Source organism: Mustelus asterias, chromosome 15, assembly GCF_964213995.1.
Source record: "Mustelus asterias chromosome 15, sMusAst1.hap1.1, whole genome shotgun sequence".
Lineage (NCBI taxonomy): Eukaryota > Metazoa > Chordata > Chondrichthyes > Carcharhiniformes > Triakidae > Mustelus > Mustelus asterias.
In genome coordinates this window covers 17,238,501-17,256,574 of record NC_135815.1, presented here as the reverse complement: position 1 = coordinate 17,256,574, position 18,074 = coordinate 17,238,501, and the positions used below count along the sequence as shown (strand labels likewise).

Here is an 18,074-nt window from a genome sequence, read left to right as displayed (position 1 = left end):
TTTGAAGAAGCTCTTACTGTCCGCCTCTATATTGCTAGTTTATCTGCCTCATTACACATTACCAAATCCAAATTAGCCTGATCCCTGGTTGGATCCAGAACATATTGTTCTAGGAAACTGTCCCAAATACATTCTATAAATTTTTCCTCATGGCTACCTCTACCAAGTTGATTTTCCCAATCTACATGAAGATTAAAGTCAACCATGATTCAAGTGCCGCCTTTTTTACATGCCCTTATTATCTCCTGATTTATTTTCCATCCTACCATATTGCTACTGTCTGGGGGCCTAGAGACTACTCCCACCAGTGTATTTTTCCCCTTGTTATTTCTTCTGTGGCTCAAGTCTTACAACTTCAACACTGTTTAAATCCAGTGTGATGACAAGATTACAGCAAAAGAATTTTATGGTGGATTCCTGAACCACTGTTACATAGGGCAGAATTTTTTGGACGACAGATTTTCTGCCCCACCACCTGAAGAGTCGATGGGGAACGCATATCCACTTATCCCCTGATCTACAGCAAACATGATGTGGAGATGCCGGCGTTGGACTAGGGTGAACACAGTGAGAAATCTCACAACACCAGGTTAAAGTCCAACAGGTTTATTTGGTAGCAAATACCATAAGCTTTCGGAGCACTGCTCCTTCATCAGATGGAGTGGAAATGTGCTCTCAAACAGTGCAAACAGACACAAACTCAAGTTGCAGAATACTGATTAGAATGCGAATCCTACAGCCAGCCAGGTCTTAAAGATACAGACAATGTGGGAACATTAAACAATGAGGGAACATTAAACACAAGTTAAAGAGATGTGTATTGTCTCCAGACAGAACAGCTAGTGAGATTCTGCAAGCTTGCCTCCTGGGCTTGCAGAATCTCACTAGCTGTTCTGTCTGGAGACAATACAATCTCTTTAACCTGTGTTTAATGTTCCCTCATTGTTTAATGTTCCCACATTGTCTGTACCTTTAAGACCTGGCTGGCTGTAGGATTCGCATTCTAATCAGTATTCTGCAACTTGAGTTTGTGTCTCTGTGCACTGTTTGAGAGCACATTTCCACTCCATCTGACGAAGGAGCAGTGCTCCGAAAGCTTATGGTATTTGCTACCAAATAAACCTGTTGGACTTTAACCTGGTGTTGTGAGACTTCTTACTGTCTACAGCAAACACTCAGCCATTTAATCCTCCAATGAGCTTTAATTGGCTGGACTTGGGACTTCCACCCCTTGTTCTGGCGGAAGACCTGTATCAAGGAGCTGTCAATCAATCTGATTGACCAGCAGTTCTGTAGTCCAGCAGTGCCAGTGGTAGCAGTGGCCAGGACTGGGACTACAAGTAGTCCACAGATTCAAAATCCCTGATGCCAGGACCAGTTAAGTGTAATGGCGGGGATCTCACGGTGGGGGTGAAGGCCTGGATGGAGAGGCCAGGGAAGAAGAGAACACCCCCAGGGGGCAGATCTTGGGGGGCACCTGATATGGAGGGGCTCATCAGGGAGACGCTACTCCCTCCCATCCAAGGCCCCAAGCAGGCTAACCTGATGGCCTTCTCCCCTCCCTATACCCTTCCCACCAGTGTCAAAATGGAGACTGAGAGGAAATCAGCTCTTAAGTGGCCATTAACTGGCTCATAAATGGGAGGCAAACCCTAGATTTCACCTGCCTCACATAAAATTGCAGACTGGTTGAAGGTGGGCGGGAAAGCAACAGGAAAGCAACCTGGAGAATTTTACAAGCTCCTCCTCCCCCACCCCACCCACCATCTGTAAGCCCTCTGGCAGTGGATTGTAAAATTATATAGAACAGTACAGCACAGAACAGGCCCTTCGGCCCACGATGTTGTGCCGAGCTTTATCTGAAACCAAGATCAAGCTATCCCACTCCCTATCATCCTGGTGTGCTCCATGTGCCTATCCAATAACTGCTTAAATGTTCCTAAAGTGTCTGACTCCACTATCACTGCAGGCAGTCCATTCCACACCCCAACCACTCTCTGCGTAAAGAACCTACCTCTGATATCCTTCCTATATCTCCCACCACGAACCCTATAGTTATGCCCCCTTGTAATAGCTCCATCCACCCGAGGAAATAGTCTTTGAATGTTCACTCTATCTATCCCCTTCATCATTTTATAAACCTCTATTAAGTCTCCTCCGCTCCAGAGAGAACAGCCCTAGCTCCCTCAACCTTTCCTCATAAGGCCTACCCTCCAAACCAGGCAGCATCCTGGTAAATCTCCTCTGCACTCTTTCCAGCGCTTCCACATCCTTCTTATAGTGAGGTGACCAGAACTGCACACAATATTCCAAATGTGATCTCACCAAGGTCCTGTACAGTTGCAGCATAACCCCACGGCTCTTAAACTCCAACCCCCTGTTAATAAAAGCTAACACACTATAGGCCTTCTTCACAGCTCTATCCACTTGAGTGGCAACCTTTAGAGATCTGTGGATATGGACCCCAAGATCTCTCTGTTCCTCCACAGTCTTCAGAACCCTACCTTTGACCCTGTAATCCACATTTAAATTAGTCCTACCAAAATGAATCACCTCACATTTCTCAGGGTTAAACTCCATTTGCCATTTTTCAGCCCAGCTTTGCATCCTATCTATGTCTCTTTGCAGCCTACAACAGCCCTCCACCTCATCCACTACTCCACCAATCTTGGTGTCATCAGCAAATTTACTGATCCACCCTTCAGCCCCCTCCTCTAAGTCATTGATAAAAATCACAAAGAGCAGAGGACCAAGCACTGATCCCTGTGGCACTCTGCTAGCAACCCTCCAATCTGAAAATTTTCCATCCACCACCACCCTCTGTCTTCGATCAGACAGCCAGTTACATATCCAATCGGCCAACTTTCCCTCTATCCCACACCTCCTCACTTTCATCATAAGCCGACCATGGGGGACCTTATCAAACGCCTTACTAAAATCCATGTATATGACATCAACTGCCCTACCTTCGTCAACACACTTAGTTACCTCCTCAAAAAATTCAATCAAATTTGTGAGGCATGACTTGCCCTTCACGAATCCGTGCTGACTATCCCGGATTAATCCACATCTTTCTAAATGGTCGTAAATCCCATCCCTAAGGACCTTTTCCATCAATTTACCAACCACTGAAGTAAGACTAACCGGTCTATAATTACCAGGGTCATTTCTATTCCCTTTCTTAAACAGAGGAACAACATTCGCCATTCTCCAGTCCTCTGGCACCATCCCCGTGGACAGCGAGGACCCAAAGATCAAAGCCAAAAGCTCTGCAATCTCATCCCTTGCCTCCCGAAGAATCCTAGGATATATTTCATCAGGCCCAGGGGACTTATCGACCTTCAGTTTATTCAAAACTGCCAGGACATCCTCCCTCCGAACATCTATTTCCTCCAGCCTATTAGGCTGTAACACCTTCTCTTCCTCAAAAACATGGCCCCTCTCCTTGGTGAACACTGAAGAAAAGTATTCATTCATCACCATAATTCCATAATTCTATTTGCTTCTGTTGGAAGTAAGATCTGATCCTTTTTCCTCTCAGATTTTATGCGTAAAAGACTTTCATTATTAACAATTGATTGTAAATGTGTGACTTAATGCTTTTATCTTTCTGCTTCCACAGATTGAAAAATATCCTATCCAAGCTACAGATCACAGTATTTCCACTAAAGGTATCAATTTTTGACCCTAGAATAAAGTATACACTGTCAGACGTTTCACTGAGACTGTAATTGAGACAACCATATTGAATCATGAATTATGCTTTTACTTGAAATAAAAGCTGTCTTTTTCGTGTGATGGCCACTACCATTGCTTTGCATCAGCAACCATATTGTTGGACTTTATGCCTGTAGAAAATTGGGTTTTAAGGACAAAGCAATTTAAGCACTTTTACATTTCTGATCTTGAATATGTGTTTGTGAAATTAATAATATATGCTTTGGATGTTTGTATGAAATTCTGTTAGCTATTATTTCAATAAATCTATTTAAAATAAATCATCAACCTCAAATTTAATAAGTAAGTCAGTGCTTCTGTTAAGTTAGAGGAAAAACAATTTCAAAGAATGCAGTAATGAGCTTATTAACAACTGCATTTCAACTCCAGTGCTTCCAGGCTTTCTTGTGATATATTTAATGTAGTGAGTTTTTTGCTAATTGCATCCTTGGGCCAACTCCTGAGAGAATAGCCCAGGGTGGTGACCTCTAAAGTTTTCTCTTTTCCTTTCTCTGAGGAGATGTGCAGTCACTACCCCTTGCCCTCCCTGATATCATGGGCAGAGATGAAGAACTGCAGGCAGAATCCAAATATATGAGATGCTAAAGCAACAATAGAATTTAACATAGATTTTTGATTCCTTACAAAGGAGAACCAATCTGAAACCTTCCCCATACAGATGCAGAAGTAACATGCATTGTTGTGTTTTTTTGCTAAATAAATTAATATCTTGGATGTTGTAGGTAAAAATTTATTTTTGGGAAAGAAGCAATTCTAGATAACTAATTTGAAAGAAAGATTTGCAGTTATGTAGCTCCTTTCAAAACATCAGGACATCCCAAAGTGCTTGACAGCCAATAAAGTATTTTTGAAGTATAGTCATTGTTGTAATGTAGGAAATTCAGCAGCTAATTTTCACACAGCAAGCTCCCGTAACAGCAATGTGATGATGGGCCAGACAATCTGTTGTAGTGATCTTAATCAAGGCATAAATCTTGGCCAGGGCACCAGGGGATAATTTCCTTGCTCTTCATTTAAATCATCCAAAGGATTTTTTTATCTCCATCTGAGAGAGTAGCAGGAGCCACGATTTAACATCTAATCTGAAAGACAGTTCAGTACTCCCTCAGTACTTGTCTGGTGTGTCAGAATAGATTTTTGTACTCCAGTCTCTGGAGTATGACTTGAATTGATCAGTGTCACCGCTTGAGCCACAACTGACATATGTTCTGGGAGAACAAAGCCCAGAACAGGTTAATTTATTATCTTGGTCCTAATGGCAACAGTCCTTTTACATCTGAGACCTGTACCGAAAAATGACATGAGTGCTTATGCACTTTCTTCTGGACCGTAAGAGACAATGTGAAATTTATTTATAATAGTTTCAACACAGTTCTCAATAGGTGTTACTCTGCAACACAAAACAACTTGCAATTTTACAGTATTTTTTAAAAATTCATTCTCCAAATGTGGGAGTCACTGATAAAGCCAACATTTATTGCCCCTCGTTGCCTTGAGAAGGCAAGCGTGACCCATTTTTTTGAACTGTTATAATCCATAATTGCTGCAGTGTATGCGTGGACCCATATACGTTAGTGCTTGAGTGGATGTTTGGCTGTAGAGTGGAAATGTTCCATTTCTTAATAAGTTCTCGATTAGGTATTTTAATTTTCTACTCTATTGCTTTTCTTTGGGTCTCTTCATCTAACATGCAACCTGTCACACTATAGTCCAGTGCATAAAAGCTCCAAAAATGTGACACCATGTGCTGTCTGTATTAGAACAATGCAAACATGTGACTCTCAAACATTAAGGAACCGTACCAAAACTGGAGTCAATGGGAATCAGAGGGAAAACTCTCCGCTGGTTGGAGTCATACCTAGCACAGTGTAAGTTGGTTGTGGTTGTTGGAAGTCAGTCATCTCAGCTTCAGGACATCACTGCAGAAATTCCTCAGAGTAGTGTCTTAAGCCCAACCATCTTCAGCAGCTTCATCAATGACCTTCCTTCCATCGTAAGGTCAGAAGTGGGGATGTTCACTGATGATCGCACAATGTTCAGCACCATTCACGACTTCTCAGATGCTGAAATAATCCATGTCCAAACACAGCATGAGCTGGACAATATCTAGGCTTGGGTTGACAAATTTGCGCCATTCAAGTGCCAGGCAATGGCCATCTCCATAAAGAGAGGACCTAAGCATCACCCCTTGACATTCAATAGCATTACCATTGCTGAATCCCCCATTATGAACATCCTGGGGGTTACCATTGACCAGAAACTTAATTGAATAGCCATATAAATACTGTGGCTACAAGAGCAGATCAGAAGTTAGGAATGTAGTGAGTAACTCAACTCCTAACTCCTCAAAGCCTGTCTACCATCTACATGGCAGAAGTCAGGTGTGTGATGAAATACTCTCCCCTTGCCTGGATTAATGCAGCTCCAACATCACTCAAATAGCTGGTACCATCCAAATGAAGCAGCTTGCTTGATTGACATGCCATTCACAAACACTCATTCCCTCTACCACTGGGCATAGTAGAAGCCATCCGTACCACCTACAAGATGCACTGCATGAACTCACCAAGGTTCCTTAAGAAGCACCTTCCAAACCCACAACCACTACCATCTAGAAGGCCAAGGAGATCAGGTACATGGGAAAACCGCTATCTGGAAGTTCCTCTTCAAGCCACTCACCATCCTGACTTGGAAATATATTACTGTTCCTTCACTGTCGCTGGACCAAAATCCTGGAACTCCTGCCCTAACAGCACTCTGGATGCACCTACACCACAAAGACTGCAGTGGTGTTTCTGATCTGGTCCTTAACATCAGCTCACCGCCATCCTCTCAAGGGCCATTAGGCTTCACTAACTAGGGATGCCCTAGTTAGTGAAGCCCACATCGCTTCAATTATTATTTTTTAAAATATCACTTTTTGGTGCCATTTTAGTATCATGCATGTTATCTGGAGAATATTATCACAGGTTTTTCAGATCTCTTAGCTCAGGATATGGCAACTGTTAACCTGGAGCACTTAACTGCAAAGCTTCAAACGGCAGTTAGTGTGACACTACTGTGCCTTTAGGAAATGTATTTTATATGCAGAATACATTTACTAATCCTTTCCATTTAACCAGAGCTGTTTTGTCTGGATTCAGAAGCACTGTATTGTTACTGTAACAACATAATTGATCTTAATTGCTCCAACATTTGTTTAATCTGAACTAATGCAGGGTTCTGTTGTTTTGCTTTGATATTACAGAGTAGTACTTGATTGGATTGATTGATAGGTAGAGTCATGTGACTGGGTACAGCTATGCTTTCACCGAGAATTTAAGGCAATCTGCTTTTGGCATTGTTAGAGAGAGGTTGCTTTTTCTGTATCACTTACTCTGTCTCATATGGGGACTGGAATCTGCCAAGAAATAAACTTTTATCTCTGAGATTCTACTGTTTGGGTGTGGAGCTTTCTCTGGGAGTTTCTTTAGAAGACAGGTGTCTGTCTAGATCACCTTCCAGAAGTGCCAAAAGGCTGGAAATCTAGTACCTAAGTAAGGATCTTTGGTTTCTGTGTCGACTGGTTCTAAAGAAGGGATTCATGTCTGTGGGGGTACTGTTAAATTGGGACAATGGAGATAGCTAGCTGTTAAGAATTATGCTTTGTCATGTTTAAGTATTTTAATTGGTAAAAGTTATGTTAATTCTTTTTATTATATTCTAACTGTGTTCTTAAATAAAGTTTGTTTTGATAAAAGCTTCCTAGTGGGTCACTTGAATCATACCTGGAGTGAAACACCTTATGCTTACCCTTATACTAAAATCAAATGTAAAAATTAGGGTCTAAGCTAACTTCATAAAATATCTTGGAGTTTCTGATCTGGTCCTTAACATCACCTCACCGCCATCCTCTCAAGGGCCATTAGGGATGGATAATAAATGCTGCCCTAGTTAGTGAAGCCCACATCGCTTCAATTATTATTTTTAAAAATATCAATTTTTGGTGCCATTTTAGTACTCATGCATGTTATCTGGAAAGTATTATCACTTCTAAAGAAAGGTCCATTCCCTGTCTCGGCTAACTGAAGTGGAGAGTACTTTATGGTAATTTTAAAAAATTATTGAGCATTGTCATCTATCAATATCTACTAAAGCTCAATTAATATTGCTGACAGGTTTTTCAGATCTCTTAGCTCAAGATATGGCAACTGTTAACCTGGAACATTTAACTGCAAAGCTTCAAACGGCAAGACGGGTAGGAACAAGTTTATTTTTACTTTATTCACTTGCTTGGAGCTTTTACGCAGATTAAGTTTCAAAGTTTAGTAAGTAACATCTGTCCGCAATCACACCTAAGGTCTCATGTATATAGCACCTGCTTCAGCCTCTAAAGTAAGATATTAAAAATTTAGTGGTTTCAAAATGGTAAGATGGCAATGTCAGCTTTGTGAGGAGAATTTTAAAATCACTTATTTAGCACATTAGAGGTTCTTTAGCACTTCAGCATGCTGTAACATAGCAAGAGAGAAGGGAAAATTGATAGGTGGGCACCTTGAACGCTTTCCATGCATTCCTGGATTCAGTGGAGTTTGGGAATCCTATTTGCCTCTTGGATGAGAATAATTAAAAAAGGAAATTGAATATGAGAGGGTTTGAAAAAAGAAATCTCTTGCTTGAGGTAATTTGTAATTTGCGACAGGCTTCCTACTGTTCTTATAAAATTGACAATCACACTCATAAGACAGCTGCCCCAGTTGGGTTATCCTATTATTTTCTAAGATTTTCTTTTCTCTCTTTATCTGCCTGTTCAAAATTTGTCGTTAGCTGCAACAGTTTATTCAAAGATATCTTTTTGTGGCGTATTTCATATCTATTTTCAGTGGAGAACATCCATGACAAGCCTAGGTCAAGCTAACCTTCAGAATTGCACAAAATCCCAAGCATTTGGAGCATTACAAGTGCATCTGCTTTCTGCTGGCCAAGCATAACAGCACTGGATCAGAAAGGATATAAAAGCAATTTTTTAAAGTGCAATCTCTATTCGGCAAGATGCTAGTAAAGGCACATGGTTACAGTTATGAAGGGTGACATGACAAGTTTCACCAGAACCAAATGTTAAAACCGATGGAGTTCATCAAGATTATAAATTATTGTGGAAACATGAATAGAATTATTGAATATTAAGCAGATCGAAGAAACATGCTATCTGGCGAATCAAGTCTGGTTAATTCCCCTGATTAGTGAGAAAGTAATGAGAGGACAAATTAACTTTACAGAGAAGATGGTGAAGATGTGGAATTCTCTTCTACAAACTATTGTTTATGATTTTTTTTGTTTCAAACAGTTGCTTGAAAGAATTGAATAGTAAAAAGTATGATAAGTGAACTGGAAAACTTGATTAAACTAGGTGGTTCATGTCGAGAAAAGCATGGGAGACAAGTGATCTGTGTCTGCCTTGTATCATTCTGAGATTTTATTATTTCTAATTTTTCTTTAGTTTTCTACCCACACATGTCAGGACCATCTACAGCATGGCCAGGTAAAGAAAGAAAAATTATCAAATCATGATAGAAACAGATGTATAATTTATAACTTATTTATTTTATAAGCATCATTGGCAACAAGAAGACACATCAAAACTTTTGTCTTGCCACATATAATATAAAGTAATTATTAACACAGGGCAATGTAGTGGAAGGCATCAAAAGAAAAGGTCATGACTTCTCATGGCTGAGATGAAAGTGCATGAAATTTCTCCATTTCAATACAGACCTCTTGTCGAATAGATTGAAATCAGCATAAAGAGCCCGTCATTAAGTATTATCAAATGAAACTATGATTACTCGGTATGCCTTTTATTTACCTGAACTGTCTTGGAGAATTCCTCTAGTGGTCCAGTGACAGGATGGGAACGGGCCTCTTGCGTTTTTTCAGGTGTGATTTAACCACAGATGACAGTTGTAATTTGAGTTTGTTCGCAACGACTTGAATGCTATGCATATTTTATGACAGAAAAATGCAGTGATCTTATTGCAAACCTGTTGAAAATATGACCTTTGTTTAAAATAAACTCCTAGCTTTCTATTTTTGTTCAAAAATATTCTTCCCATGCTTCAAGCAAGTTTTGTTCTTACTCTACTAACCTCACTGAAATACACTGTAATTGCCATGCAGCCTGAAGAGAAAGACAGTCAACACACTGAAGGAGAATGTTTATCAGATGAAGGTAAAATGAGACATTTCTATGGTTAATTATCATGACTACAAAAGCTGGTGTGATTTGGGCTGAACTACGGGTCAGCCTTATCAAATGTTACTTGATAAACATTACGTTAAAAGTAGAAGCGCAGGTCTTTTTGAACCAGGAACCCTTCATTTTTATTTATGCTGCAGTTGCTTTTTTTCCAGTCTTTTGGTTTGCATATTCATTTCATAAATCTCTTGCATTAAACCAGGGTGCTTGATTTTCCTAATAATTCCCCAGATCAAGTTGTCAAGAGAAATGGGACCCAAAGCTATATGCAAAGTCTCTGCTCCGTTTAAACCGTGGACTTTGGAAATCTGAAATAAAAACAGAAAATGCTGGAAAAACCAACAGGTCTGGCAACATCTGTGGAGAGAGAAACAGAGTTGTCGGGGCCCCTTCCTTCATCCGATTAGCATATTTAAAGTAGTATTTAAATATGCATAGAATGTTCACATCCCAGTGCACAGAATTCACTGGCCTTCGGATGGGGCACAATAACGGCGAGAATCACTACTGGTCTCTACTAGCGGAGATCTGGCACGATGGTCATGTCGGTGGTGGGGGGGCGGGGGGGTGCTCAGGGGCCACTGAAGCCCCTGGGAGGTTTGGGGGCATGGCTGGGCAGTGCCTATTGGGCAGTGGCCACCAGGCAGCCCGGTGGTGCCAGTTGAGCGCCACCAGTGTGCCAGAGACAGTGCTGTAGGGGTGCGGCCTGAGTGCTGAGTGGAGGCCATGACGGGGGGTGGGGGGGGGCGGGTGGAAAGAGAGCTATGCGGGGATGGGTTGGAGTCTGATGGGGAGGGAGGTCGAGCAGGGGTGGATCGTGAAGGTAGTCTTAATGGGGAGCATGTTGAGGGCCTTGAGAGGAGGCATGTCAGGGGTGTTGGGGGGAGGGGGGGATGTTGGGGAACTTGATTGGGGGGCATGTCGCGGGGGTCAGGCAGGTGTACCCACTGAGAGAGCCCAAAGCCTCGATGCAGGTGGTGCATGTCGGTTGGGGGGGTGGGGGGGGGGGGGGGGACATGCCGCCGATGAGAGGGGTCCCGATGTCTGTGAGGAGGGGGGAAGGGATCTCCCAGTGCTCTCTGCAATTGGGACACCCTTGCGAAACAGCGCCTGAGTGCTCAGAAGCTGGGTTCATCATCTTGTTTAGGACTCGCCACCCAGTACCAGCGCAAAACACGCAACACTCAAAAAAGTGACAACTGCAGCACAGTGGCACAGTGGTTAGTACTGCTGCCTCACAGTGCCAGGGACCTGGGATCAATTCCTGGCTTGGGTCACTGTCTGGCACCACCGGGCTGCCTGGTGGCCACTGCCAGGTTGTCTTGTGGCCACTGCTGGGCACAGCCCATTTGCCAGTTAGACTCTGTTCTCACCATGTCTGTGTGGATGTCCTCCGGGTGCTCCGGTTTGCTCCCACAGTCCAAAGACGCACTGGTTAGATGCATTGGCCGTGCTAAATTCTCCCTCAGTGTATCCGAACAGGCGCTGGAGTGTGGCGACTTGGGGATTTTCACAATAACTTCATTACAGTGTGAATGTAAGCCTACTTGTGACTAATAAATAAACTTTTACTTTAAATTTTTAACTGCAGGAGTACTGCGGTGAGAAGTGCCTTGAGAGACCAACATGGATCACTATTATTCTCACCATTATGACACTTGGAAGTTTTTTGGGAGAATTCCACCCAACATTTCAAGTCCTTATGACTCTTCAGTGCTGAAGAGAAGTAGAAATGTGATGGATTTTATACTATACTATCGAAGAGTATATTGTTGTTAACAGGAAGTTGTTAAGGGAAGCACGGTGGCACAGTGATTTGCACTGCCGCCTCACAGCACTATGGACTCGGGTTCAATTCCGGTGTCAGGTCACTGTCTGTGTGGAGTTTGCACATTCTCCGCGTGTCTGCGTGGGTTTTCTCTGGGTGCTCTGGTTTCCTCCCATAGTCCAAAAGATGTGCGGGTTAGGTTGATTGGCCATACTAAATTGCCACTTGGTGTCAGGGGATTAGCAAGGTAAATATGTGGGGTTACGGGGATAGGGCCTGAGTGGGACTATTGTCAATGCAGGCTCGATGGGCAGAAAGGCCTCTTTCTGCACTGTAGGGATTCTATAATTCTAAAATCAACAGTATAAAATCCATCACATCTCTACCTCTCTTCAGCACTGAAAAATAGTCATGCAGACTCAAAAGGTTAACTTTGTTTCTCTCTCCTGGATGCTGCCAGACCTGCTGAGACTTTCCAGCATTTTTTGTTTTTCTTTCTGCTCCCTTTATGTTGCTTCATGATTTCTAGGTTGGATTGGCCCTTTGCAGGTCCAGCAATGGCATGAAGAACAGATAGAAAGGAAACATCACAAATTCGTGCTTTCAGATTTGCAGCTATGAGGTACCCAGATGCATGGGCAACCCGAATGTTGGCACTGGATTAGCGCTTGGATCTCTTAAGCCTTGATATGTATATAGATTTCCAAAATGTGTTTGATAAAGTGCCGCATAACAGGTTTGTCAGCAAAGTTAAAGCCTATGAAATGAAAGAGACTGTGGCAGCATGGATACACAGTTGGCTGAGTGACCGGAAGTAGAGAATTGTGGTGATGTTTTTTCGACTGCACGAAGGTACACACTAGGTTTTGCAAGGGCCAGAGCAAAAGCCACCACTGTTTTTCTTGATGTATATTAATAGTCTAGATTACTTGGGTGTACAGGGCATGATTTCAAAATATGCAGATGACACAAAACTTATGTATTTTTATAAAACGCTAGTTCTGCCTCAAATGGAGCATGTTGAGCAATTCTTGTCAGTGAATTTAGGAAGGCTGTGAAAGCTTTAGTGAGATTTATGAGAATGGTTCCAGGGATGAGGAACTTTGGTTATGTGGATAGATGTGAGAAGCTGGGTTTGTTCTCCTTGAAGGTTGAGAGCAAATTTGACAGAGGTGTTCAAAATCATGACAGCTGGATAGAGTGAACAAGGAAAACTGTTGCATTGGTGGGAGGGATAAGAACCAGAGGACACTGATTTCAGTGCAAGACAAAAGAACCAAAGGTGACGAAGAGAAAAGCTTTATAACACAGCATCTGGAATTGGAATGCATTAGCTGAGTGTGGTGGAGGCAGGGTCATTTGTGGCTTTGAAAAGGAAATTGGATAGTTATTTGAAGATAAAAATATGTGGAGAGACAGGGAAAGAGCAGAGGAGTGGAACTAGCTGAGTTGCTCTTGCAGAGAGGCAGCACAGACAGAAAGGGATCCAGCTTTGACAAAGGGTCGTCTGGACTCAAAACTTCAGCACTTTTCTCTCCTGACAGATGCTGCCAGACCTGCTGAGATTTTCCAGCATTTTCTCTTTTGGTTTCAGATTCCAGCATCTGCAATAATTTGCATTTTTACACAAAGGGCTACATGGCTTCCTGAGCTGTAACCATTCTGTGATTCTATGAAATCCGGATCGATGTGCCAAAGGACCGACTGTTTCCCCAACAAACTCCAAGGATAGCATTTAGGAACTCAGGGGACTGTAGCTGTGTGGTTGTCAGTGGGCCCTACTCGGGAGGCAGATTTCACCAAGGATGCCCCCAGCACATCAAGGATAATAAATATATACATTTCTGAATGGGATCGTGTTTAACAAAATTTGGGTCAGGAAAATCAATCCGACAAAGATTATTTTGATTGCTATCATTGCCACTGATGAGATTTTCTGAAACATTTTTACCATTCCACATTTCCTTTCCTTCATTCCCCTATATGCATTCACAGTCAAGAAACTATAAGTTGTTTGTCAATTTTATTGTTAAACCAATCATAAAATGTGAATGCTAATAAGGTTTCATTCATTAATTTTATTTATTTTAATATCAATGTAATTAATTTTCTCCTTCCATGTTTGATTTTCTCTTGAGCTGCTAGCAGCGTCCTCAGCAAAACTACCCTTAATTGAGCAGCATGGCGATTGCGAACTTATTGGGCAAACTCTTATCAAGAAATGGCAGAGTGTTGTTTCTGGCGAGAAACCGGTCAGTTTTCTCTTCAGATCTCATGACATTCAGTAGGGGGGATATTACCAAAAAGATTCTAAGTGCCAAACGAGCATGAAAACGGGAGAAACTCGCACTGTTTATTTGGGCGACTTAAAAGTCAAATCTTACCACACTCCCACAAAAAAATCTTGACAAATTTGAAATTCGCCAGTAGGGGGAGTGGATGGTGTCTAAATCACCCAAAGGCCAGCTGTTAGCAGCAGAAGGCACCATTGCGCTTGTGCAGATTTCATGCTGTGAGAGCAACAGAAATCTGTCAGTGCCTCTGCTGCTATTGCCAGCCTCCATGGCCTAATCCCAGCCTCCCCCAGCTACCAAAGAGCCTCACAGCTGATTGTGAACCCCCTCCCCCCCCCCACCCATGATCGTGACACTCACTCCCCCCATCGCCCCCCCACGATCACCATTGCAGAATGGGAGCAGATTCCCCCCCCCCCCGACCGATTGCTGTGCAGGATGCGCAGCGGTCCTCCCCTCCCCCACCGAGCACTGTGCAGAGTGTGTAGTGGTCCCCACCGATCACTGTGCAAAGTGTACAGCGGTCGCCCACCCCTCCAAATGTCCCACCTGCAGTCTGGCCAGAGTACCAGGCTGGCACTGTCAGGATGGGCAATGCCAGGGGGCCAGGCGTCTACCAGTGAAGCCATCACGTCATGTCCCCGTTGAGAATCCAAAGAGCTTCTAGAGAATCCAAAGAGCTTCTACAAATACATAAAGGGCAAAAGAGTAACAAGGGAGAAAGTAGGGCCTCTTAAGGATCAACAAGGTCATCTATGTGTGATCCACAAGAGATGGGCGAGATCCTAAATGAATATTTCTCATCAGTATTTACTGTTGAGAAAAGCATGGATGTTAGGGAACTTGGGAAATAAATAGTGATGTCTTGAGAAGTGTACATATTACAGAGAAGGAGGTGCTGGAAGTCTTAAAGCGCATCAAGGTAGATAAATCTGCGGGACCTGATGAGGTATATCCCAGGACGTTGTGGGAGGCTAGGGAGGAAATTGCGGGTCCCCTAGCTGAGATATTTGAATCGTCGATAGTCACGGGTGAGGTGCCTGAAGATTGGAGAGTGGCAAATGTTGTGCCTTTGTTTAAAAAGGGCTGCAGGAAAAAGCCTGGGAACTACAGGCCAGTGAGCCTCACATCTGTGGTGGGTAAATTGTTGGAAGGTATTTTGAGAGACAGGATCTACAGGCATTTAGAGATGCAAGGGCTGATTAAGGACAGTCAGCATGCCTTTGTGAGTGGAAAATCATGTCTCACAAATTTAATTGAGTTTTTGAAGGTAGATGAGGGCAGTGCAGTTGATGTTGTCCACATGGACTTTAGCAAGGCCTTTGACAAGGTACCGCATAGTAGGTTGTTGCATAAGGTTAAATCTCACAGGATCCAGGGTGAGGTATCTAAATGGATACAAAATTGGCTTCTTGACAGAAGCCAGAGGGTGGTTGTAGAGAGTTGTTTTTCAAACTGGAGGCCTGTGATCAGCAATGTGCCTCAAGGATCAGTGCTGGGCCCACTGTTATTTGTCATTTATATTAATGATTTGGATGAGAATATAGGGGGCATGGTTAGTAAGTTTGCAGATGACACCAAGATTGGTGGCATAGTGGACAGTGAAGAAAGTTATCTCCAATTGCAACGGGATCTTGATCAATTGGGCTAGTGGGCTGACGAATGGCAGATGGAGTTTAATTTAGACAAATGCGAGGTGATGCATTTTGGTAGATTGAACCAGGGCAGGACTTACTCAGTTAATGGTAGGGCGCTGGGGAGAGTTACAGAATAAAGAGATCTAGGGGTACATGTTCATAGCTCCTTGAAAGTGGAGTCACAGGTGGACAGAGTGGTGAAGAAGGCATTCGGCATGCTTGGTTTCATCGATCAGAACATTGAATACAGGAGTTGGGACGTCTTGTTGAAGTTGTACAAGACATTGGTGAGGCCACACTTGGAATACTGTGTGCAATTCTGGTCACCCTATTATAGAAAATATATTATTAAACTAGAAAGAGTGCAGAAAAGATTTACTAGGATGCTACCGGGACTTGATGGATTGAGTTATAAGGAGAGGCTGAATAGACTGGGACTTTTTTCTCTGGAGCGTAGGAGGCTGAGAGGTGACCTTATCGAGGTCTATAAAATAATGAGGGGCATAGACAAGGTAGATAGTCAATATCTTTTCCAAAGGTAAGGGAGTCTAAAACTAGAGGGCATAGGTTTAAGGTGAGAGGGGAGAGATACAAAAGTGTCCAGAGGGGCAATTTTTTCACACAGAGGGTGGTGAGTGTCTGGAACAAGCTGCCAGAGGTAGTAGTAGAGGCGGGTACAATTTTATCTTTTAAAAAGCATTTAGATAGTTACATGGGTACGATGGTATAGAGGGATATGGGCCAAATGCAGGCAATTGGGATTAGCTTAGGGGTTTTAGAAAAAAAGGGTGGCATGGACAAGTTGGGCTGAAGGGCCTGTTTCCATGCTGTAAACCTCTATGGCTCTATGACTCTATGTGGGATCATACGTGATCCTCGCCGGACAGAACCTTCCCCAGCAAAGCCAGAGAAGCAAGGGTCCCGGGCTCGCTAAGTACATTCAAATTACAATTTAAATAGATTGAAATAATATATTCAGCCTCGCACCCTTTTCGGGCGTGAGGCTGATCAGACCCTTGCCGGGACTTGAGAAGCTGAGTTACAGAGAGAGATTGAATAGGTTGGGACTTTATTCCCTGGAGCGTAGAAGATTGAGGGGAGATTTGATAGAGGTGTATAAGATTTTGATGGGTATAGATAGAGTGAATGCAAGCAGGCTTTTTCCGCTGAGGCTAGGGGAGAAAAAAACCAGAGGGCATGGGTTAAGGGTGAAAGGAGAAAAGTTTAAAGGGAATATTAGGGGGGGCTTCTTCACGCAGAGAGTGGTGGGAGTGTGGAATGAGCTGCCAGATAAAGTGGTAAATGCGGGGTCACTTTTAACATTTAAGAAAAACTTGGACGGGTTCATGGATGAGAGGGGTGTGGAGGGATATGGTCCAAGTGCAGGTCAGTGGGACTAGGCATAAAATGGTTCGGCACAGACAAGAAGGGCCAAAAGGCCTGTTTCTGAGCTGTAATTTTCTATGATTCTATGCCGGATTTCCAGTGCCAGTAAGATCGCGAGTAGCGCAAACCTGATTTCTTGGCTTTCTCGTGATCTTACCAGCTCATGCAGAGGGATGGGACCTCAACGTACCAGCAAAAGCTGGCTGCACTGGATTGGGGGCATCATGTTTACAGGGTGCCTCAATCAGAACAGCAATAAGGTTCCCCTCTAGCCCACCATAGAGGTCTCAGGGGCTCCTCGCCATCGGAGCTGCGTTCAACTCTGACTCCCCCCTCATGCATGATCAGAGCCAGCACTTAACTCCAACTTCACCCACCCCCCTCTCCCCCCGCACCATCAGAGTTGGCATTCACTCTGACCCCCCACCCCACGATCATCGGCACCTTCCTCCCACAGTTGGAGCCGGTGTTGTAATGCGGCAGGGACTTGATATCGGGCAAGGGGGGCATGTTAATAATCTGGAAATATATTTAAATTAATGTTAATCGGGCATGAACCTGATGATGTCGCCAATGAGGGGCGGGGAAGATCTGAAATCATAGTCTTGCAGGCGAGTTCTGCGACTTCTAGGATCTAGAGCATCTGCCAGCATTCTCACAGACAACAGGATTTAAAGGGTTGTGCTCCTCTGCAAATTTTACACCTGTTAGATACAGTGTCAATATTAAGGCAAGGGCCAGGCAAATCGCCCAGATTTACATGCAGATAGCATTCGCAACCCCCAGAGCCATTTAATGTGGACCACAACTTCTGGATTTCAAGCATACATTGGCTCCCTTGAAGCTATGGTTCCACTGTGGCCTTCAATAGTGGAAGACCATTGGAACTGTTAAGATCCGCCCCCTTGATTTTACCCTCATTTGATTACCACATGTACTAATTTTCCAATCAGATGATGACCAAGAGTTGAAAAGCATGGATTTTTGTTTCTACTGTAACACCTCTAGTGATAAAT

General features: G+C 43.2%; 1 protein-coding gene across 1 annotated transcript in view; it reads left to right on the top strand.

Annotated features, from left to right (window-relative positions):
- edaradd (EDAR-associated death domain) overlaps positions 1–18,074 on the top strand; it is a 57,523-nt gene that overhangs the window by 37,401 nt on the left and 2,048 nt on the right. Inside the window, exons 3-6 of the mRNA XM_078229573.1 lie at positions 3,623–3,671; positions 7,896–7,975; positions 9,218–9,259; positions 9,895–9,946. Of these exons, the coding sequence (XP_078085699.1) occupies positions 3,623–3,671; positions 7,896–7,975; positions 9,218–9,259; positions 9,895–9,946 (223 nt within the window). The remainder of the gene's footprint in view (positions 1–3,622; positions 3,672–7,895; positions 7,976–9,217; positions 9,260–9,894; positions 9,947–18,074) is intronic.